Source organism: Taudactylus pleione, unplaced genomic scaffold, assembly GCF_031769625.1.
Source record: "Taudactylus pleione unplaced genomic scaffold, aTauple2 ptg000395l, whole genome shotgun sequence".
In the NCBI taxonomy this organism is placed as follows: Eukaryota; Metazoa; Chordata; class Amphibia; order Anura; family Myobatrachidae; genus Taudactylus; species Taudactylus pleione.
The window spans coordinates 1,371,357-1,396,751 of record NW_028284796.1 but is presented as its reverse complement, the minus strand read 5'-3'; the positions used below and the strand labels follow the sequence as shown (position 1 = coordinate 1,396,751).

Here is a 25,395-nt window from a genome sequence, read left to right as displayed (position 1 = left end):
GCTTAAAGTGAATCGCATGCATTAATCTTTTGACATCAGCAGGAGGAGAAGAATATTAGTTGACAGCAAGGAGGCTGTAGTTCCTGAACAATAAAATATAATTTGTTGTGTTATTCTTGTGAATTGTACTGTAATTGAAATTGTATTTGAACTTGTAATTCTCATTTTAAGAATTCAAATGAACATATTGTTACTTCTTTTACTGTAATAAACTACATGATACGTTTCCCTACACCTATTGCATACTTACCTCTTTACCTCTCTATAAATAAGGAAAGAACCTAGAAACCCCATTCTTACGTATACCCAGTATTGAGGGTATCACACTAACAACACTCTACAGGTGTCATACCAGATGCCTTTGCAATCATACGCATGTGCTCCATTTTGCGAGATCCAGATCCAAAACCAAAACACGAGGGTCAGCGAACATCTCTAATTCCAATAAGCACACAATTCTGTGAATTAGCAGCTACACCATTTTGTGAGTGAAAGCAATCTCACTCTGTGAGAATGCTGAATCTAGTTAACCACAGGGTGTGATGCATACCATATCTGTATTGCGCAGGGAACACGTTTCGGTCATATTACAGACCTTTATCAAGGCACAGATATATCAAGAAGCCACAGCCATGTGAAATAGTCAATATGGACAATCAAACCATCTAATTTAATAGGAACAGAAGCATGACTTACATGGTGTAATCAATATAGTCTTCGCTAACTCCACATGTCATAGTGGAACGGACGCCAGACAGGCCACGCCACAAACTGAACATGAGCAGCCAAGCCTCGTAATGAACACACCAATCCACCTCTTTCCTGGTGACCCACATGATGCTCACCAATATTGAGCTTCACCAGGGCTCGCCCCCACGATCGTGTCACATCACAGCCACCAGCAGAGGCCCATCATGCTCAACATAAAGGGCGGCAGCACAATGTCATCATGGTCACATGATTGCTATAAAGCGAACAGCTGACCGTATCATAGCAACAGGACATAAACACACCAATGCTTCTATATAACGATCGCGATCATATAATAATGGTATAATACTATAGATAAGCCACCAGTGATTAAGAGACATAAATTAGATATTGTTAATAATGATTATAAATAACACAGTGTTTACAGATGGCTTACTGGTGATTTAACTAAACCTTGTATTTAGTCATACAAGATTGCTCTCTTTGTATTATTATATAATGTCATGAATTTAGTATCCAATGCCTCTGATATATTGCTGTTAAGAATATTTTAATTATTTGTGCATTTATTTGCCTTTTATAGAATGTATACTGGTGGTGGGCAATTGCACTGTTTACGCTGTGCAGCCATGGTTACCATGGGAGTGAGCTTGTGTGGGCGGAGGCGGGTTTAACCTGCACTAGCAATCGCTGTCGATGGCCCCGACAGCTGACCAGCGTCTATTACTCACGGGCTGTCTACATATAGGTAAGATTCCATTTTTGAATTATGAATTTACTGCTAGAAGACGGGGAATAATCCTGAAATGTTGCAGGAGCTATGGATTAAGGTCCTTATTTGAGCTGATGGAAAGCCCAGTGAGTGCTTCTGCATTGCTGCATATGAATTCTGTGTGCACCTTGGCAATTACAGTGTGGTGGAAAGTACCGGCTACTTAGATCTGTTATATGTGTATAAATATACACAATACTGTGCAAAAGTTTTAGGCAGGTATGGAAAAAATGCTACAAAGTAAGAGCTTTCAAAAATAGTGTTAATAGCATTTTGTTAATTGATAAAAATAAACTAAGTGAATGAACAGAACAGAAATCTAAATCAAATCAATATTTGGTCTGACCACCCTTTGCTTTCAAAACAGCATCAATTCTTCTAGGTACACTTGCACAGTTTTTGAAGGAACTCTGCAGGGAGGTTGTTCCACACATCTTGGAGAACCAATCACATATTTTCTGTGGATGTAGGCTTGCTGAAATCCTTCTGTCTCTTCATGAATTCCCAGACAGGCTCAATGATGTTGAGATGCCTTGTTTCCATGTCGAAGGTATGGCTTTTTGGCCGCAATTCTTCCATGAAGACCACTTCAGGCCAGATTTCTCTGAACAGTAGATGGGTGTACCTGGGTCCCACTGGTTTCTGGCAGTTTTGAGCTGATGGCACTGCTGGACATCTTTCAATTTCAAAAGGGAAGTAAGCATGATGTGTCTTTCATCTGAACTTCCCTTGGCCGACCACTGCATCTACGGTCCTCAATGTTGCCCGTTTCTTTATGCTTGTTTAAAAGAGCTTGAACAGCACATTTTGAAACCCCAATCTGCTTTGAAATCCCCTCCCAATTTCCTGTACCAGCCCAGGCTGAAATATTCAAGCTTTTTTTTTTTTTTTTTTACTTTTAACTATTTAATTGCTGTTTTGTTTAAGAAGCCTACATTGATCATAGGGATCTGTGCAGTGCTTCTTCCAAATTCACCTGCCTCAGGCTGGTCTATTGTCTGGTCGATTTTGAAGTCTATTTTTCATTGATTTTCAATTGATTTGTAAACCGACCATTAGTAAATCTCTGGTTTCTATTGTAGTCTATGTAAAGGTATCAATGGTTGATCTGATGTTCTAAAGTCAAATTTTTGGTCTGTTTAATGGTAATTTTTACTTTAGTAAATCTCTGATTTGCTAAAATTGACCAAAAATTAATATCAACCAATAGTCAACTTTTAGTAAATGTAAGTATCAAATTTATGCAGGGGACTTGTGCTGATTATTATATCTGCCTATTATGTTTTTTTTTATATATATATATATATGTTAGTTATGATCAATTATAAAGCACATTGGATGTGTGACTATTTTATAAATTGACACATTGTTTTAACAATTGTATTGCACCCATATATATGGAACCAGTAAATATTATTTTTATTACTACTGCCTTTAACACTGCTGTATACATACATTTATTACAGATAAACACCAGATAGAAAACCTCTCATTTTTATTTCACACGTCATTAAAAGTTGATATTTGCGTGTACAAATTTTCACTCCATGCCAATTTAGGAATGATTTACAAAGAAGTGTTAATACAATAAGGCAAAACTATCCTCTCTCTCTCTCTCTCCAGTATACACAAAGAAGTATGGAGCGTATGTGTATACTTTTCTTCTTTTTAGAGCCCTGCAGCCCACTCTGCTCTGGAAGATACCATCTCAAGCTGTCACAAATATGTCACTGCTGGGGCCCATCCTCTCCAATGAGTGACAGCCGAGACAGCACTATCCCTTGCCGCCTTGTTTCACTGCCAGATTGCCAGGTGGTTGAGCTTAGAATGACACAGGGGCGGAGCTTTGGGCTACATGGAGGTGGGGCTTTAAGCAGCCCATAGCCATCTCCCTAGGGGAGATGAAGCTTCAACAAACCTACCACCTGAGTGGGGTGGGTGGGGTTGTGAATGGGTGATGTTTCAGGCACCCAGGAGGTGAATGGTCAGGGCTTCAGAATGCTGTTGGTGCTGACAGGATTTTTCTTTTTCTGTCTGCACTGCAGTGGATTCTGTGGGCCTACTATCATGGGGGGCCTTGTGCTGCATCTTCATCTGCCCCATAATTAATCTGGCCCTGCCCAGTTTTACTCTGCATATTTCTCTGGATCGTAATGTTGAGTTGGCAGAGAATATCCATCTCCCAGGCTGTAATAAAAGAGAGAGCAGTTCAGTTATTAGACAGAGCAGTTGTTAGATAGAGTTATGATGATACTAAAGATTAATTCAAATAGTGCTCTAGGTACTCTCTCCTCCCACCTGCCTACTCAGTGACAGATCCAGGGGATGGCGAGGGGAGGGGATCGATCAGAGTCCTGATTGTCCCCCTGGATCCATCACTGTATCTACCTGGTCTCTTTCAGACAGGCAGAGGATCATGAGGCAGCATTCATTTCAACAAGTTTGAAGGTTATATAGCCAGATAGAAACATATTATTGAATTATAATTTTCAGTGGCACAATGCCTTTAAAAAAATGGTAATGTTGGGAGACCTGAACTAACACAGTAGACTTAAAGCAGTGATGGCTGATCTAATCTTAGTATTACACATCCTATAGGCACATGCTGTTTATTAGGTCCCACATGTGTGCTGACATTTCAGATTACAATTTTATTTATACATTACCAGCTTACCTTATATTTATAGGTAGCAGCCAATACATCTTCTGATTCCCAAATACTCTTTGAAAGTTCTCGAAACCAAGAGGAAGACCATCTCTTGCAGAAAAGGCATCATTAACGATCAGTTCTACATTGAGGACACAGAAAAAACATGGATAAGTCACAGATGTTTATGTGTAACCAAGCAGGTGTTTCTTTACATTCTCCAAATTGTGCTAGCAACCTATAGACTCTCACTGTGTTATACCTTTTTACTCATGAATGCCCCCAATAATGTAATCATACTGCAATTTCTCTAATAATACCTGTAAATTTGCAGTTGTAGTACAGTGCCATAAAGCTCAGTACATTTATATAAAAGTCACTGATCTGCTGTTAATCACCTTGAAGATGTCTTAATTAACGATAAGCATGAGCAGTGTGTATGGGCTCATGGATTAGCAGGGATTCATTCACGTGAATGCCAAGACCCAAGGCAGAACATTGCATTGAGCATTTCACTGCCTCCGCCGGCTTGCCTTCTTCCCATAGTGCATACTGATGCCATCTCTTCCCCAGGTAAACGATGCACAGGCACCCGGTCATCCACATGATGTAAAGCAAAATGTGATTCACCAGACCAGGCCACCTTCTTTCATTGTTTTATGGTCCAGCTCTGTAACTCACGTTTCCATTGTAGGCACTTTCGGAGGTTGACAGGGGTCAGCATGGGCACTCTGACCGGTCTGTGGCCATACAGCCCCATACACAGCAAGCTGTGTTGCAAGATGTTTCCTGATAAATTTCTATCATAGCCAGCATAAACTTTATCAACAATTTGTGCTACAGGAGCTATTTTGTGCGACAAAACCAGGTTGGCTAGCCTTCACTCCCCACGTACATCAATGAACCTTGGGCATCTATGACCCTGTCGTCAGTTCACCAGTTGTCCTTCCTTGGATCACCTTTGGTAGGTTTTAAATACTGTGTACTGGTAACACCCTGCAAGACCTGTGATTTTGGAGATGCTCAGATCCAGTTCTCTAGCCATCAGAATTTGGTCCTTGTCAAAGTTGCTCAGATCCTTACGCTTGCCCATTATTCCTGCTTCCAATACATCAACTTCAAGAACTGAGTGTTCACTTGCTGCCTAATATATCCCACTGCTTGACAGGTGCCATTGTAACAAGATAGTCAGATAGTCACTTCACCTGCCAGTGGTTTTAATGTTATAGCTAATCGGTGTGTATCCTGATTATATTCAGCGGGATGGATAGACTAAGGTCCTGAAGTACACAAATGTTCTCCTCTGACAGTAAAACACATTTGAAGCTCCTTATCAAAATGAGGGCCAGGGAAATCCAGTATAATAACCACGTATCCACACTTTTAGTGGCAATAACACACATGTTCCAGGCAGCAAACAGAGGCGGGTAATAGCATCCTTCAGCAGGAGAAGGCCTGACATCTTCCTCCTGCAACCACGGCAGTTGTCAGTAGAAGATGACGAAACAGTGCAAGTTCAATAAATAAATGTTTATTCTTTTTCGTGCATATTAGGTCAAATAAAAGAAGAGATAAAGGGCCTGATTCAGAGCCGGACGCTATTTGCGCTCGCTTGTTCAGAAAAAGGGGCCGGATATTTAAATAGAGTGCTCGGTCTTTGTGGTCTGTTGACGCCTCTATGTCTGAGCAAGCAAACAAAATATGCGCTCGCTATTTTGTAAAAATGCCCCCTGGCCGTCCGTATCATTCGTCATCTCCGCTATTTATTAGATTAATCGAGTAAATCGAAAGGCATATGAACTGCTCGCAGTGCTTGTGGTTGGATTTTCCTACCGCAATCATGTGAACAGTTCAGGCTAAGAGACAACCAAGTGATGTGGCCGATGATGCTGCTTTTGTTAATTATGCACACCCTTAAAACGCCCGTTTTGACCATTTGGCACGCCTGCGTTCGGATCTCCACTCCCCGTTCTCAAGCACCTTCCCCTGTTACCACCCACAAACGCCTCATCCTGTCACTCAAATTAGCAGGCACTTGCTATTTTGCGAACACACGATTTCCGACCGCAATGACTGGTTGGCGAACATCGCTTGGAGCGAACGAGCGGCCGCTTACGAGCGGCTCTGAATCAGGCCCAAAGTTCCCTCGCCCACTTGCTATGATGGAACTACAGATGGTTATAGGGAGAACAAATTATTTCCTATTCTATGCGCCTTCCTCCTAGAGGATGGTACTACACTATCATCTCTGTACCTCTAATGCTAATGGAGACAACTACGCCATCATTTAATTATCTTTCTATCATTTCATAATTCTATGAGTGAGCTTCACTACCAATTGTCAGCCCATTTCTCACTAAAAGACAGCAGTTAAAGATGAAGAACATCAACAATACGATGGACAATGCTGCAGATATATAGAACAGGAGACGGATGTCAAAAGATATTTCAGTGTTCTGTTCATCCTACAAAGGTGAGAAAAAGATGATAATAAAGACTTATGTTTGCCCAGTGGCAGGGTAAATGATCATGTAGAAAATACATGTGCATTAAAGGTAGAGATGAGCAGTTCGGATTCTGTGGAATCCGAACCGCTCCGAACACTGGCGATCTGAATCCACCCGAGCCGTGACTCGGGTGTTCCCGCCTGACTCGGATCCCACTTCGAGGCCGAACTTCATCCTCCTGACGTCGGATTCTCGCAAGACTTGGATGACGTTCGGGCCCCTATATATGGTGCCGTGCTGCCGGGACTTTTGGCGCCATTGGTCACTTGGCACGCACGCTGCGCAGAGTTCGGCAAGGAAGTTGACTGTGTCCAGACTAGTGGCTACTGGCTGTGCTGTTAAGTGACTGTAGGGGCAGTACAGTAGCCCTCTGTGTATACAAGCACTGTGACTCCTTGGGCAGCAGCCCTCTGTGTATACAAGCACTGTGACTCCTTGGGCATAGACCTCTGTGTATACAAGCACTGTGACTCCTTGGGTAATAGCCTTCTGTGTATACAAGCATTGTGACTGCTTGGACAATAGCCCTCTGTGTATAGAATCACTGTGACCCCTTGGGCCGTAGTCCTCTGTGTATATAAGCACTGTGACTCCTTGGGCAATAGCCCTCTGTGTGTCCATAACACACAAGTACTGTGCCTCAGTAGTGAGTGGCAGTGAGTGACAATGTTTCATAGATGTGCTTTAAACTGCAGTGTTTGTTGCTTAGGGCTCCATTTACTACAATCCGCATATTGAATGCAGATTGTAGTGTGATATTATCGACTGAATTCGCATTGCAAATTCAGGCAATATCACAGGGATTTACTACAAATCCCTTGCAGGGACAGAGCTTGCCCTTACAGCTCCCCAGGTCATCCTCAGGGCATCCTCATGATGCCCCAGGCATTGCTGTAATCGCCGGCGAATATACAGACAAGGAGGGTCACTATAGGGAATATACAGACAAGGAGGGTCACTATAGTGAATATACAGACAAGGGTGGTCACTATAGGGAATATATAGACAAGAAGGGTCACTATAGGGAATATACAGACAAGGAGGGTTAATATATTGAATATACAGACAAGGAGGGTTAATATAGGTAATATACAGATAAGGAGGGTCCCAAAAATGAATATACAGACAAGGAGGGTCACTATAGTGAATATACAGACAAGGAGGGTCACTATAGGGAATATACAGACAAGGAGGGTCACTATAGGGAATATACAGACAAGGAGGGTCACTATAGGGAATATACAGACAAGGGTGGTCACTATAGGAAATATACAGACAAGGAGGGTTACTATAGGGAATATTCAGAGAAGGAGGGTCACTATAGGGAATATACAGGCAAGGGTGGTCACTATAGGAAATATACAGACAAGGAGGGTTACTATAGGGAATATTCAGACAAGGAGGGGCACTATAGGGAATATACAGACAAGGAGGGTTACTATAGGGAATATTCAGAGAAGGAGGGTCACTATAGGGAATATACAGGCAAGGGTGGTCACTATAGGGAATATACAGACAAGGAGGGTCACTATAGGGAATATACAGACAAAGGGGGTCACTATAGGGAATATACAGACAAGCAGGTCACTATAGACAAATTGCAGACAAGAGGGTCGCTATAGGGAAAATACAGACAAGAGGAGTCACTATAGGGAAAATACAGATAAGAGGAGTCACTATAGGGAAATAATAAAAAAGAAGGGTCACTAGAGAAAGTTACAGACAAGGAGGTTATTATAGGGAATATACAGACAAGAGGTCACTATAGGGACAATGCAGAAAAGGGAGGCGCAATATAGGGAATATACAGACAAGAGGTCACTATAGGGACAATACAGAAAAGGGAGGCGCAATATAGGGAATATACAGACAAGAGGGTCACTATAGGGAAAATACAGACAAGAAGGTCACTATAAGGTAAATGCAGACAAGGGGGTCACTAGAGTGAATATGTAGACAAGGGGGTCACTATAAGAAAATATGGAAAAAGAGGAGATCAATATAAGAAAATACAGACAAGGAGGGTCACTATAAGGAAATACAGATGAGGGTCATTATACACTATAAATTTTATAGAGCTCAAATGGGGCTGCTGCTGCTTATTTTCTATATTGACAGTGATACCATACCATTGGGAACACTATATATATTTTTGTAGTTTTATTAGAACCTGAATTATTGTTTTTTCAACATTTAGTGCTGTAGAAATCCCTATTTTTGTGAATGCTGAATGCATTTCTCATTAATTCCTTTTTTCTAGACTTTATACTTTACTATTTGTTGATTACCAGTATAGAAAGTCAAAACAATGATCAGCCAACATATCAGTATGGGAATTGTAGTTCACCAAGGTCCCCATAGACATCGCCACCAATGATGTGCTAACATGTAACACTGCAGGAGCAATGTGTCCAAGGATTTTTTTTTAAATGTTTAAAACCAGTAATGATGAAACTCACATACATATACCTCACACAGGACAACAGGAAGACAATCTTACCTTCCAGGACAGAATGAAATATTGGAGAACTATACCAGCAACAAAAATCCAAGACAGCAAGGCGTACATTAGCAGCAGCAGGAAGGATTTGTAATTGGAAAATCCAACACAGTTATTCAGCCTGTAATTAACACAAGACTTCTTTGTTAATCACAAAGTAATAAATATAAAACACATCAGACAAGCTGCAAGTCTCTAACCAGCACATACCCAAAGCAATGATGGTCCATCGTCAGTACACATCTGAAAGTAAAAAAAATACACAAAAATGTTTATTTACTAAAACAATCAGTTAGCAAAATGCAATATAGGATACTGCTATCCTACAAACTATAGAAAAAAATATTTGCAGTACCTCAGCCAGGTGCAAATCCGGGAAGGGGGGAGACGTTCAGTGTGATCACTACCCCCAGCTCTGGCAGAGGAGACTGCTGCTGCTGCTCAGGGGACTAGGGTGGCTCACATGACCCAGGATATGCCATTCACACTACAGGCGACCCGGGTCGAACCCAGAAATAACCCTGCTACCAAACAGGGTTGCTGACCCAGGACTGCGACCCAGGTCAGGCCCTTTCATACATAGTGCTCTATTCATTATGTTAATTATTGGGGTCTGAACCAATAATTAACATACTAGCTCGACACGAGCACTGGAGCAATTCATCATTGCTCCGGTGGGGAGACAGCTGAACCAAAAATCAGCTGTCTCCAAAAAATGCTTCACTGCTCCTTTTGGACGGAAAGAGCCAGACAGGGCGGATAGAAATGAGAGGACCCCACTTTGTAACCCAGGACTCCCTCCCATAGATGGCAAATGCTCCCACAGTCAAGCTTCAAAAATATTCTATTGTTTGAACTTGATGAATTCTGTCCCCAAACTAGTGTATGGGGACAGCGGGCCATTCTGATAGAGAAAGGTAAGCAGGAGATATCTGTGATACTAGTGTATGGGGACAGCGGGCCATTCCGGGAGAGAAAGGTAAGCAGAAGATATCTGTGATACTAGTATATGGGGACAGCGGGCCATTTCGGGAGGGAAAGGTAAGCAGAAGATATCTGTGATACTAGTGATACTAGTAAAAAGAAAACAAAGGTTAATTAATAAAACCCAACAATACAGTAGATACAAATGTAAGTTCTCAGTTCTTAGCCTAATCCAGTGGTTCCCTAACTTTGTGCCGTGGCACCCGCCGGTGCCTCAGGGCAATTGCTGGGGTGCAAAAGAAAATTATTTTTAGTCAATGTGATTGGCAAAACCAGTGCTAATGGCTGCCAATCAACAAATATGTGGACAAAAATAAGCGCAGCCCTGTCAACCACCACATAACTGAACCAAAGGGTGACATATAATCACAATTTACTTCATTTAAGTTTTGCTGAATTTCTCAATAAGAAACTTTTGGCCCAGGGGTGCCAAGAAAATAATGCTGATACTCTAGGGTGCCGTGATTCCAAAAAGTTTGGGAACCACTGGCCTAATCTAAACTTCATTCACACTGAATTAGGGGTGAGCGGGTTCGGATTTCTGAAATCCGAACCCCCCCGAGCCCCCCCGATCCGAGTCCGATCCGAGTCAGGCTCGACTTTTCCCGCCTGACTCGGATCTGACATCGAGGCAAAACGTCATCATCCCGCCTTCCGAGTCTCGCGGGTTTTGGATCCTATATAAGGTACCCGCGTCGGCGCCATTTTCTCACTCGGCTGTGGACAGTGAAGAGGGAGGGTGGGAGTTAGTGCTGTGTAGTGTAGTGTAGTGTAGTGCTGCTGTTGTCCACTACTTCAAAGTCCATAGGGGCTGGCTGTGTTGTGCTGTGCTGCTGTTGTTAATAGGGGCTGTGTCCACTACTTCAAAGTCCATAGGGGCTGGCTGGACTGTGTTGTGCAGTCAGTTCCAAAGTCCTGTGCAGTGTCCCAGTCCTAAAGGGGTGCTGTAGTGTTGTCCAGGGGGTGCTCTGTCCATCAGGGGTGCTCCCCCCAAGTGCTAAAAAAATAATATATTTTCTGTGTTTGTGAATTGTGTGCGCAGTAGCCGCACGTGCATCAACAAAGTAGTGCCAAGCGTGCGCCTGTGTCATAAGTAAAGGGCCGGCTGGCTTGACCGTTAAGGGTGCTGTAACCCCCGAAAGTACACTCCAGTCCAAACCAAAAAAAAAATTATTTTCTGTGTTTGTGAATTGTGTGCGCAGTAGCCGCACGTGCATCAACAAAGTAGTGCCAAGCGTGCGCCTGTGTCATAAGTAAAGGGCCGGCTGGCTTGACCGTTAAGGGTGCTGTAACCCCCGAAAGTACACTCCAGTCCAAACCTAAAAAAAAATTATTTTCTGTGTTTGTGAATTGTGTGCGCAGTAGCCGCACGTGCATCAACAAAGTAGTGCCAAGCGTGCGCCTGTGTCATAAGTAAAGGGCCGGCTGGCTTGACCGTTAAAGGGTGCTGTAACCCCCGAAAGTACACTCCAGTCCAAACCAAAAAAAAATTATTTTCTGTGTTTGTGAATTGTGTGCGCAGTAGCCGCACGTGCATCAACAAAGTAGTGCCAAGCGTGCGCCTGTGTCATAAGTAAAGGGCCGGCTGGCTTGACCGTTAAGGGTGCTGTAACCCCCGAAAGTACACTCCAGTCCAAACCTAAAAAAAAATTATTTTCTGTGTTTGTGAATTGTGTGCGCAGTAGCCGCACGTGCATCAACAAAGTAGTGCCAAGAGTGCCCCTGTGTCATAAGTAAAGGGCCGGCTGGCTTGACCGTTAAAGGGTGCTGTAACCTCCGAAAGTACACTCCAGTCCAAACCAAAAAAAAATTATTTTCTGTGTTTGTGAATTGTGTGCGCAGTAGCCGCACGTGCATCAACAAAGTAGTGCCAAGCGTGCGCCTGTGTCATAAGTAAAGGGCCGGCTGGCTTGACCGTTAAAGGGTGCTGTAACCCCTGAAAGTACACTCCAGTCCAAACCAAAAAAAAATTATTTTCTGTGTTTGTGAATTGTGTGCGCAGTAGCCGCACGTGCATCAACAAAGTAGTGTCAAGCGTTCGCCTGTGTCATAAGTAAAGGGCCGGCTGGCTTGACCGTTAAGGGTGCTGTAACCCCCGAAAGTACACTCCAGTCCAAACCAAAAAAAAAATTATTTTCTGTGTTTGTGAATTGTGTGCGCAGTAGCCGCACGTGCATCAACAAAGTAGTGCCAAGCGTGCGCCTGTGTCATAAGTAAAGGGCCGGCTGGCTTGACCGTTAAGGGTGCTGTAACCCCCGAAAGTACACTCCAGTCCAAACCAAAAAAAAAATTATTTTCTGTGTTTGTGAATTGTGTGCGCAGTAGCCGCACGTGCATCAACAAAGTAGTGCCAAGAGTGCGCCTGTGTCATAAGTAAAGGGCCGGCTGGCTTGACCGTTAAAGGGTGCTGTAACCCACAAAGTACACTCCAGTCCGAACCAAAAAAAAATTTATTTTCTGTGTTTAGCCGCACGTATATATCAAATCGATATAACATAAATGGAGGACCAAACTTTCTCCGATAAAAATAAAATAGAGAAAGATCAAGAACCACTTCCTCCTAGTGCTGAAGCTGCTGCCACTAGTCATGACATAGACGATAACATGCCATCAACGTCGTCTGCCAAGGCCGATGCCCAATGTCATAGTAGAGGGCACATACAATCCCAAATGGCAAAGTTCAGGAAAATGACCTTGAAAAAGACATTTAAATCAGCTGAAGAGAAACGTAAACTTGCCAATATGCCATTTACGACACGGAGTGGCAAGGAACGGCTAAGGTCGATCCCTAGTATGTTCATGACTAGTGGTTCAGCTTCACATGACGATGGAAGCACTCCTCCCACTAAAAAAATCAAAAGAGTTAAGCTGGCAAAAGCACAGCGAAGAACTGTGCTTTCTAAGAAGATATCACAAATCCCCAAAGAGAGTCCAAGTGTGGTGGTGGTTGCGATGCCTGACCTTCCCAGCACTGGACGGGAAGAGGTGGCTCTTTCCACCATTTGCACGCCCCCTGCAAGTGCTGAAAGGAGCACCCACAGTCCACTTGCTGATATGCAAATTGAAGATGTCACTGTTGAAGTACAACAGGATGAGGATACTGGTGTAGCTGGCGCTGAGGAGGAAGTTGGCGAGGAGGATTCTGATGGTGATGTGGTTTGTTTAAATCAGGCTCCGGGGGAGACAGTTGTTGTCCGTGGGATGAAAAAGCCCATCACGGTCATGCCTGGGCAGAAGACCAAACATTCCACCTCTTTGGTCTGGCAATATTTCTATCCAAATCCGGACAACAACTGTCTTGCCATATGTACCATATGTAAAGGTGAAATAAGTAGGGGTAGGGACGTCAACCACCTAGGAACATCCTCCCTTATACGGCACCTGCAGCGCGTTCATAAAAAGTTACTGTCAAGTTCAGAAACTTTGGCTCAGACCGTAAGCAGTCCAGGGACACCTAAATCCCGTTGTCCTGTTGTATCCAAGCGCCTGCAAACCACACCGTCAACTCCCTCCTCGTCAATTTCCTCCTTAGTCAGGATCGGAAGTAGTCCTGCAGGCCATATCACTGGCATGACTGACTCTCCTATCCGGGATTCCTCCGGAGGATCCTGCATTGCTACGCCTACTGCTGCCGCTGCTGCTGTTGCTGCTGCTGCTGGGAGTCGTTCATCATCCCAGAGAGGAAGTAGGAACACCACTACTTTTACTAAACAATTGACCCTCCAACAGTCCTTAGCGAGGAGGATGAAGTACGACAGCAGTCATCCTGAAGCAAAACGTATAACTGAGGCCTTGACTGCTATGTTGGTGTTAGACGTGCGTCCGGTATCCGCCATTAGTGCAGTGGGATTTAGACAATTGATGGAGGTAGTGTGTCCCCGGTTCCAAATCCCGTCTAGATTCCACTTCACTAGGCAGGCGATACCGAGACTGTACAGAAACGTCAGAAAAAGTGTCCTCAGTGTCCTGAAAAATGCCGTTGTACACAATGTCCACTTAACCACGGACATGTGGACAAGTGGAACAGGGCAGACTAAGGACTATATGACTGTGACAGCCCACTGGGTAGATGTATCACCTTACGCAGCAACAGCAGCAGCGTCACCAGTAGCAGCATCTCAGAAACGCCAGCTCGTTACAAGGCAGGCTACGCTGTGTATCACCGGTTTCAGTAAGAGGCACACCGCCGACAACCTCTTAGAGAAACTGAGGGAAATCATCGCCCAGTGGCTTACCCCACTTAGACTCTCCTGGGGATTTGTGATATCTGACAACGCCACCAATATTGTGCGGGCATTACATCTGGGCAAATTCCAGCACGTCCCATGTTTTGCTCACACAATAAACTTGGTGGTGCAGAATTTTCTGAAAAGCGACAGGGGCGTGCAGGAGACGCTTTGGGTGGCCCGAAAAATTTCTGGCCACTTTCGCCATTCAGCGACTGCGTGCCGAAGACTGGAGCGCCAGCAAACACTCTTGAACCTGCCCCGCCATCACCTGAAGCAAGAGGTTGTGACGCGGTGGAACTCAACCCTCTATATGCTTCAGAGGATGGAGGAGCAGCAAAAGGCCATACAAGCCTATACATCCACCTATGACATAGGCAAAGGAGGGGGTATGCACCTGACTCAAGCGCAGTGGAGAATGATTTCCGTGTTGTGCAAGGTTCTTCAGCCCTTCGAACTTGCCACACGTGAAGTCAGTTCAGACACTGCCAGCTTGAGTCAGGTCATTCCCCTCATCAGGCTTTTGCAGAAGCAGCTGGAGAAAGTGAAGGAGGAGCTAAGACTGAGCGATTCCGCTCGGCATGTGGGACTTGTGGATGAAGCCCTTCATTCGCTTTGCCAGGATTCCAGGGTGGTCAATCTGTTGAAATCAGACCACTACATTTTGGCCACCGTGCTCGATCCTAGGTTTAAAGCCTATGTGGTGTCTCTCTTTCCGGCCGACACAAGCCTGCAGAGGTGCAAAGACCTGCTGGTGAACACACTGTCAGCTGAAGCGGAACGTGACACGTCAACGGCTCCTTCTTCATTTTCTCCCGCAACTGGGGCTGCCAGGAAAAAACTTAGGTATCCTAAGCAACCCGCTGGCGGTGATGCAGGGCAGGCAGGACCAAGTTTGGACATCTGGTCCGGACTGAAGGACCTGGCAACAATTTCTGACATGTCTACTGTCACTGCATATGATACTGTCACCATTGACAGAATGGTGGAGGATTACATCGGTGACAGCATCCAAGTAGGCATGTCAGACAGTCCATACCTGTACTGGCAGGAAAAAGAGGCAATTTGGAGGCCCCTGTACAAACTGGCTCTATTTTACCTGAGTTGCCCCCCCTCCAGTGTGTACTCCGAAAGAGTGTTTAGTACAGCCGGGAACCTTGTCAGCGAAAGGCGTAGGAGGTTGCTTCCACAGAATGTGGAGAAGATGATGTTCATCAAAATGAATTATCAGCTCTTCCAGGGAGACCAGCCTCCAGAAGGTACAGAGGGACCTGTGGTGGTGGATTCAAGTGGGGACGAGTTAATACTTTGTGAGGATGAGGATGTACACACTGAAGAGGGTGAGGAATCGGTGGATGAGGAGGATGAGGATGACATCTTGCCTCCGTAGAGCCAGTTTGTGCAGGGACACATTAATTGCCAGCTTGTTTTGTGGGGGCCCAAACGAACCAATCATTTCAGCCACAGTTGTGTGGCAGACCCTGGCGCTGAAATGATTGATTTGTTAAAGTGTGCATGTCCTGTTTATACAACATAAGGGTGGGTGGGAGGGCCCAAGGACAATTCCATCTTGCACCTCTTTTTTTCTTTGCATTATGTACAGTTTGGGGCCTAGTTTTTCTAACTGCCATCCTGCCTGCCACTGCAGTGTCACTCCTAGATGGGCCACGTGTTTGTGCCGCCCACTCGTGTCGCTTAGCATAGTCATCCAGCTACCTCGGTGCAACCTTTTGGACATAAAAACACTATTGTGAGGTGTGAGGTGTTCAGAATAGACTGGAAATGAGTGGAAATTAAGGTTATTGAGGTTAATAATAGCATAGGAGCAGAAAAACCTACAAATTCTGTGATTTTAGCTGTTTTTATGCTTTTTTTCAAAAAAATACAGATCCAAAACACAAAACCCAGAACCCAAAACACGGAAGGGTGGTTTTGGCAAAACCAATCCAGATCCAAAACACGAAGAAAGATCCAGATCCAAAACCAAAACACAAAACACGAAAAGTGGCCGGTGCACACCCCTACACTGAATGAACAATTCTCTCCTGCCCACTACTGCTGGGCACTATATAACAACACAGCAGCACATCAGAGAGCCGAGACTACTGCTGCTTAGTGGCAACAGCCTCCCTGGACCCTCCCAAGAGGGCTGGGAAGGGAGACTACTGCCACTGAGCAGCAGCAGTCTCTGATCTATGCCTTCCTAATGTGTAGTGGGTAGAAGAGAAGTGTTGTGAAAGGGGGACGATTGCCCTAATCCCCTCCCCTCCGATCCGCCCCTGTAGCCACATCTTACCATGAGATAACCTCTTCCCTTCTAAGTTTCCCACCTTTTGTACCTGATATTGTATTGATGGGCAAGCGCTTAGCAGCTGCACTGAGAATAAGCTGCTTGTCTTCTTGCGTCTGCTTCTCCTTGTACAACTCCTTGTCAGACTCCGATAAATAAAACTAAGGTAAAGCACAGACACAGGATAGCATTAGGATGGCGACTACTGTGTGATCAATGTGTTTGATAAATGATAGAAACTGATTGGTTGGTACTTTATCTCTCTTCACTTAATCTCTCACGAAGATTTGATAAATCTCCACCTTTGTGAGAAATATAACGTCTGCAACATCACTGATTTCTGGCATTTTTTTGCAGCAGAACTTAAAGCAACGATTTTATTAAGGATAAAATATCCCCGATTAAATCTTATAAGGAAAAATGCCAAAAGACAGCGATGTGGACAAATCCCAGTTTACTACACTTCCCTCTCTAAGTTTAATTTTATTTCACATGAGTATTTCTGTACGTAAGAAGTCTTGCAGAGGTTGCCAGCCAAAAAGACTTTCATGCCCCTCTTGCATTATTTTTCCCCTATAAGGGTCACTGGAGTCAAAATATAGAACTTTTAGGGGTATATTTACTAAAGGTCGATTTTAATCGATTAACATAGATGTTGTGTTTCTGAAGCTACATCACACATTTACTAATACTTAAAAAACTAAAGTTTAGTAAATGTGTGATTAAGCCCCAGAAAACCAACATCGATTTTCATCGATTTTGATTGATTTTAAATCGATTAAAATCGACCTTTAGTAAATATACCTCTTGTGTTTTAATTATATTACCAGGTATAGTGCAATACATGTAAGCAGCTCTCAAAACGGAAAACATTATTTCCAATGATCCTGTACCCAGTCAAATATTTAATAGTGTTCTGGATCAGTTGAGTTACTATTCTGGACACTATTTATTCAATCTATGCTGCAAATATTAATCATGAAATATTTGCAGCATATTCCCTGAAAAGATCTGCTTTTGGGGTGGGGGAATATCCTCAAATACTAAGTATTCCCCAGATGCACTAAGGACATACTGTACTTGCCTACTTATTATCCTTCCTCCCCAGGAGAAGAAGCAGGTGGGCAGTGATGGGAGAGAGGGCATTTTGCATCATTAAGCCCGCCCCCTTACAGTAAATTGCTGCAAATAATGCATATTTAAATAGGGGGCATGACCAAATGAGGAGATTCTTGTAGAATCTCGTCATTAAGCTCCGCTCCTACTCATGGACCCACCGATCTCCATGCCTACTATTCCAGAGGTACGGGGGGTTACCTGAAAAATCGTGAGCCTCCCGCGACTTCTGGGAGAGTAAGCAAGTATGACTAAGGAGGGATCATAGCAGATTTCTCTGATATCTAGTCTCTCCATTTCCAACAGCAGCCGCAACCCCCATAGGTTTCTATGGAGGATGTGATTGATGTCAGATTAAAAGCAAGCTCCGGAATCCTTCCAGAGCTTGGCCCCCACAGCTTACGCCATATGAAGTTGGAATTGTGCTGCTGAAAAAATAGAGAGACTGGTGCTTAACCACTTGCCTGGCACGGTCGTATCAGATACGACTGCACCAGGCTGGGCTTTCCCTGACATGGTCGTATCTGATATGACCAGTCAGAAATGCCCTCTAGGTGGCTGTGGGAAGCTAATCTTCCAGCAGCCGCCTACATCAGAGGGACCTTCTGGTCCCTCTGCAAGCATGGCTGCCTCTCCAGCATTACCCGATCACTGCTGACCACAGTGATCGGGCACCATCGGCAACCCCCTCCCGGCGCACTGTCATTGAAACAACAGCCACGGCTCATGTAGCCGCAGCTGTCGCTGTGACCCGATCACTGTGGCCAGCAGTGATCGGGCATCCGGCCCCAGCAGCCGTGGCTCTGGTAGCCGCCGCTGCTGCTCTGTATCCGGGCCGCCAGCGGGACACCCTCCCGCTGTGGCTCTGGCACTACAGTGATCACTAGGTGATCACTGTGTAATGGAGCAGCAGCAGCGGCTCTGGTAGCCGCTGCTGCTCTGTATATGGGCCGCCAGCGGGAGACCCTCCCGCTGTGGCTCCGGCACTACAGTGATCACTAGGTGATCACTGTGTCATGGAGGAGCAGCAGCAGCGGCTCTGGTAGCCGCCGCTGCTGCTCTGTATCCGGGCCAACAGCGGGACACGCTACCGCTGTGGCTTCAGAACTACAATGTACAGGAAGCAGCAGCCGAGACTCTGACTGCTGCTTCTATGTACCCAGGTAGCCCAGCAGCCCCCCACACACTCCCACCCCGGCCACAGCTACTCCTCCTCGTCCCCCATGAGTTTTTGATAAGGTCCACAATAGTGTTCAAAAAAACGGAACTTTTGTTCAGGAATGATGATGTTCGTCCATGTAAGATGACGTTGAGCCTCTTTCTGAGTTCCGTTTTTTTGGAGGGAAAAATCCGAACTCAACGTGCAAACTCAAACCTATCCGAGCATGCACATCCCTAATATATATATCTATGCATATATATATCTATAGATATATATACACATAAATATATATGCATATATATATATGCATACATGCATATATATATATATATATATATATATATGCATATGCGCATATAAATACATTTATACATACATATATATATATATATATACAAATATATATACATACATATATATATATATATGCAAACGTGGCAGGAAAGTCAGCGGCACTCAGGAGACTTCTTAGGAACATCTTCAGGAACGTGTTCCTGAAGACGGGGTCACGTCGCCCCGAAACGTCGAAATAAAGACACCTTTTTTTCATTCATAAGAAGTCTCCTGAGTGCCGCTGACTTTCCTGCCATGTTTGTATAGAGGGGAGTGATCTCCACCTTCAGAGGGCACCTGGAGCAAGGTATATATACCCATGTATATATATGAATATATATGTATATATATATGCATATATGTATATATATGTATGTGTATGTATATATGTATGTGTGTATATATATATATATATATATATATATATCGCAGAGCCTCTGATTAGGGATGGCAACTGACCATCGATGGTTTGCAAACCATCGATGGTCTGACTAAAACAAGTGGTTTTGCACCATCGATGGCAACCCTCAATCGATGTTTAGGAAACATCGGCAGATGTTGGCTACACAGATCTCCTCGACCAATCGCTAAACAATTGATGGCTTCTAACGATGGTTGAACCATCGATGGTACAGTTGTCAATGGCCATCACTACAGTATAACATAAAAGTCGCTATTTTTATGGTATACTGTGTTTTAAAAAAAAAATTTTGCAAATAAAATAGTGATGGATAAGTTTAAAATTATGTTCTTGACCTAATTAAATCAAAAAAGAAACCGACAATTTTGGAGCGGTTTTTGGAAAAAGAATTCGTCAGTTAAGTGGTTAATAGCTAATATACAATAAAAATAGATAAATAAATAAAAATGAATAGATGAGAAGTGGATGTCTAAATAGACAATATACACATTTATTGTAAACAATTAATACATGTGGAAAAAATATATGATAAAACCTCTAGTTAGGAGCAAGATGAAGCTGGAGCTCTAATATCCAGCGAAACGCGTTAAGCCATTTCAACAGTCACCCTATGGACATTGGGATTCTTCTAATTGTGGATCCAGAGGGTTCTGTACTTCATTAGTAGCCACCATTCCCCCCATACTATGCAGTGCCCCCAGTAGCGCCCCCTTACATAAACACACACAAAGACAAAAAAAAAAATGACCTGAATCCCCGCTCCTGCCATGAACGCGACCGTCCGCTCCTCTCTGCATCTGCAGCGGGGGGAGCCAGAAGATGGAGCTCATGACTGAGCTCTAGCCGGCTCCCTCCTTTTACGCAGCAGCCAATGAGAGTCTGTCTGACTGTCATTGGCTGCTATAACAAACACACTGCCGCCAGTGTGGCAGCGTGTTTGATACAGTGTAGGGCAGACTGCTCCAACTGCGTTCTGCCCTACACTTGTGGAGCCCTGATGTCGGATTCTCTCGCGAGGATCTGACGTCAGGAGGCTGCGGCTCGGCCTCGAAGGGGGATCCTAGTCAGGTGGGGAACACCCGAACAGCGTTCGGGTGGACTCAGATCCCCTATGTTTGGAGCGGTTTGGATTCTGTGGAACCGCTCATCCCTAGTTAGGAGACAGAGTGAAAAGTGATAAGGTGCCAGCCAATCAGCTCACAACTGTCATTTTTCAAACACAGCCTGTGAGATCACAGTTGGGAGCTGATTTTCCTGGCACCGTATCCACTTTCTTATCACTTTTCACTCGGCCTCTTAACACTGCTTAGTAAATAGACCCCTTGGTGTTGTAGTAGATACAGGTCTGAAACACAATAAATGAATACTGTACATTGGTATTTACCTCTCTGGGTGGTTTTGCTGGTCTTGAACGTACTTTTGTCCAATAGGACCACAGAGAGATTATCAAAAGCAGGTGAAAAAACACCATGTAGATAACTAGAACAGTAAAACCAAAGTTAGTAAAACACAACTCATCACAATCAAACAAACTAACATGGCCTAAAAAACTGCAACCCTTCAGCTGTTATGCAGGTATGGAGAAAAGTGGACTCTTTTTGGGGGCACTCAATGTTTGTATATTAAAGTATTTCAAATGTAACTTTTAATAGTAGTAGAGTAAAATAAGTTTTCACACAAACAAGGGGTATTGAAAACAACATATAAACATAAACATTACTAATGGTTACCCAAAAAAAGAAGAGGGAAAACCAAAAGTACGATCTGGATGAAGGCGAATATTTAAAGATATTAATTCATAGCATTCCTAAATTTCAATAGACACTGTATTTGAGCAGACATAGGTGCTTCTATTTTTTTGATATCTATGTTTGTGACACTCATCCTTTTCACAACTGGTCTCATATTATTGAGAGGAGTTTCTTGTGTAAGAGTCCTTTTCAGAATAACATTTCCTTTGTGGAACAGTGATATTCTGTACCCCTAAGTATATTAGCCGTGCTGAGGAGCATTGCCTTAGACTGGGTACCGATTATATTGATTCATATACTTGCTGCCATGTTACACATTGAATCTTAGTATTCCCTCTATATTTGTAATTTATTAAGGGATTTCTAAACTGTATTAATACAAATCTTGAAGGGATTCATCATCTTTAAATATTCGCCTTCATCCAGATCGTACTTTTGGTTTTCCCTCTTCTTTTTTGGGTAACCATTAGTAATGTTTATGTTTATATGTTGTTTTCAATACCCCTTGTTTGTGTGAAAACTTATTTTACTCTACTACTATTAAAAGTTAAATTTTAAATACTTTAATATACAAACATTGAGTGTCCCCAAAAAGAGTCCCCTTTTCTCCATACCTGCATACTTACTCTCTCCGACTCTGGGGTGCACCACCAACTCTTAGAAGTCACTCACGTTTCTTTTGTGGTATTAATGACAGTTAGTTGGTTTATTTTACTACCTTTTACCACACCATCTACATACCGATAAGTAAAAATTGGGTGGTAATAAATCTTATATCAACCCCCGTCCTGATATGTCCAGTGTGAACTCCAACCAGTTTCACTTCTGTAACCCTTCAGCTGTTATAAGACTGTGGGGTCTATTTACTAAGCTGTGTTAGGAGATAAAGTGAACGGAGATAAAGTAACAGCCAATCAGCTCCTAACTGCCATTTTTCAAACACAGCCTGTGACATGGCAGTTAGGAACAGATTGGCTGGTACCTTATCACCGTTCACTTTATCTCCTAACACTGCTTAGTAAATAGACCCCTATAAGTTCCATCATTCTTCCAGCTTTATAGTTACACCAAGATGAAGAGAGCTGCCTCTTCTCAACTTATTATAAGTTTAACTCACTTTCCCCTATCATAATTTTGCCACCCATTGCTGCTGACTCCAATGCTTTCCCACCTTGTTGGGACCTCTATGTTAGCACCACAACACAATCAGCTCTGCATTTTACTTGGGTGTCCTGTCATTCTGCCTATCATTTCTCTAATGCATTCTACAAAATCATAGACAGAATCTGATTGGTTATTATGGGCACCACCTCCACTTCTTTGGTTTAGAAGCTTTAGTGAATCTACCCCCTGGAATCATAGGTATTGAACACAGCTTTGTTTTTTATCAAATCGTATTTCCTTTTTCCTTTTCATGTTTTTTACTATTTTTATATAATTTCACTAAGCTTAAATCATTGAAAAACATCCCAGTTTTTGTGGGTATTATACAAGGCTTATATACAGGGTTGGCGCTTCCATTAGGCAGCTGCTAGAGGATGCCGGGATCTGAGGGGGTGGCCCACTGAGGCTGGCTGGGAGAAAAATGGGGTGTGATATAAAAGATCAACAGTGTCTAAATAGACAGTCAAATGGTCTACAGGTCAATAAGTTGACACACAAATGATGGTCAACACTAAAAAAATGTATATATATATATATATATATATATATTTATTAACTGTAATCCTCACCCTAACCCCCCCTTAGTGCCTAAACATAAACCTCCCCTTTGGTGCCTAAACCTAACCATCTTCTTCAGCAGCCTATCCCTAACCTTCCACCAAGTGCCTAACCCTAAACCCAAGCCTAACCCTAGCCCTAAAAATTATAAAAATTCATGAAAAACCATGTGTCAACCTATTCAGTGTCAACCATTTCTGTGTCGGCCCTTTGAAGCCCATGTATTTCCAACACTCTGGTCCTGATTTTGTGTCGGATGCATCCACGGCCTGTCTGCCACCTTGCTGCAGCAGCCTCTTTACTGCCTTATGCTAATGAGAGTATCTGCCAGAGGCGTCTTGTGACACCCGGTGCGCACCTCATAACTCCCCTCGCATGCCAGAGCTGTGTGCATATGAAAATGGTGTGTGGCCTAATATAAGTGGGCATGGCCTATCAGGAAATCCCTATGGCATTACTCCAAGGGTGTGCCCAGCATCCTTGGAGATGATAGGCTGCCCCTGGAGACTAGTACCTGCACTGTCGGCTCCTCCTCTGTGACAGGAGCCGAGTGCTGCAGGAAAATGTCACACTGCAGCATCCTGCTCCTGTCACTGTGAAGGAGGCGGCATTTTGGTATTACCCCCTCCGAGGGTGAAACCAGGGTGCGGCCCGCACCCCTGCACCCCCATAGTGATGCCACTGTATCTGCCCGTCTATGCCAGTATCAGTCCATCTTCAGGCGTATGCATCATTCTGCCCACTGTCATCATTAGTATGCAGACTTTCACTGACCTCTTGATAAGTGCATAACATCCATCTGAGACAGGTGTCACATCTCAATCTGTACCTCACCAACGTGCCCGGACATCTGCCTACACGCCCGCAACACTCCCATGCCACTCCCATGAGATGGGTCGGTTGTGTGCGATGAATGATAGCCACCCAATTGCCACCCAGAAATGCCCATTTCATGCAAAGAGAGATCCATCAACTGACGGATCACACCGTCCGAACTTTCAACATCTGGGCCTGATTCAGACCCGCTCGCAAGCGGGTCGATTTTGCCCAAGTGTGCATGCGGCTCCATCGTGCGCATGCGCTTGACCCGAATAACGATGGCCAAGCCGTCGTTATGGGTCTCGCACCAAAGGGGGCGTGCTGTCGATGGTGATTGACAGCACGCCCCCTTTGGTGGGCCTGCCGGGGCGTGGCTGCCCAGACGGAGGCGTTCCCATCTGGGGCCGGCCCCAGTGACATCACTAGTGATGTCAGTGGGGGTGCTTTTCGCTCTGATAAAAGCACTCCTGGACTTGCGGCAGCGAGACCCTACCGCAGGGTTTTCGTTGCAAGCCCGATGGTCACGATGGTCTTGACCATTGCGACCATCATTTTGGCCGCTCGCTATAGCTGTGCAACCCACAGCTATGCAAGCGGCCAGGAGGCCACTCCAAAAAGGAGGAGGGACGGCCCTGAATAAGAGCGAGCGCTCTGTCAGAGCATCCGGCTCTGAATCAGGGCCTCTGTCCGTGTGTGTATGTGTGGTCGGAGCTTGCGCAGTTTGCAGATATCTGTGTCCGCATTTGGACTAGCCTCTGACTCACAATCAGCCCAAATGCTGCTCTATATATTTATTTTATATTTAGGGTTCCTTCTCCACATCTTCTAACTATAACAAATGCTACCTCAAAAAGACTGATACACTCCATTGCATTGCCGCTGAGCAATAGCAGCATTAAGGGAACCCCCATCAGGGAGAAATAAATAGTGCATTAGCCTAATTTTTCTTGGGACTTTTTTGTTCTTCTTATTATTATGGTACTAGTCCCTGAGAAGAAATAATTAGCAATTGGATGAGGGGGTTCTGTAAAATTACCATAAATACATAAAATAACAGCAAAATGTAAAAGGTAGAGATGAGATACGAGCTGTCGAAAAGCTTGTTCAAAAGGAGTGTGTCAAGCTCCAATATAAATAAAAACATATACATAAATAATATATATGAACAGCGCTAATAACTTTAATTGCAATTAAGATAAAAAGAGGACAATATAAGGTAATCAATCCATGTTCAAAGAAATAGAATAATAGTAAATTAAATGACTGTAAATTCTTGCAATGAAATCAAAATTGGTTCAATTTGTGCATATATACAGAAGAAATAAAAAATAAAATTATCAGCAAAGCAACATTTCAATATGCAGTAGATGTAATCCAGGGTGGCAAAAAGGCTTCTCAATTCCACAGCATACTGCCCCTAGCATCTCCTGATCC

The 25,395-nt window shown here is 43.9% G+C and overlaps 1 protein-coding gene across 1 annotated transcript; it reads right to left on the bottom strand.

The window, feature by feature from the left end:
- Positions 1-3,609: 3,609 nt before the first annotated feature.
- On the bottom strand, positions 3,610-16,984 carry LOC148506788 (palmitoyltransferase ZDHHC20-like). The gene is made up of 6 exons (XM_088446254.1): positions 16,919-16,984; positions 16,644-16,798; positions 9,138-9,258; positions 6,466-6,595; positions 4,158-4,272; positions 3,610-3,670 (listed from the first exon to the last, which is right to left on the bottom strand). The coding sequence occupies exons 1-6, from the start codon at positions 16,982-16,984 to the stop codon at positions 3,610-3,612; spliced, it is 648 nt and encodes a 215-aa protein (XP_088302380.1).
- Between the last annotated feature and the right edge of the window lie 8,411 nt (positions 16,985-25,395).

Bases quoted from the DNA above. Each gene is read 5' to 3' on its own strand.
- LOC148506788 (XM_088446254.1), bottom strand. From the start codon at position 16,984: ATGCCAGAAATCAGTGATGTTGCAGACGTTATATTTCTCACAAAGGTG. The intron at 6,596-9,137 runs GTAAGATTGTCT...TCACCTTTGTAG, and splicing joins ATTTCATTCTGTCCTGGAAG to GATGAACAGAACACTGAAAT. The intron at 4,273-6,465 runs GTAGTGAAGCTC...TCCTCAATGTAG, and splicing joins GAGAAATGGGCTGACAATTG to AACTGATCGTTAATGATGCC.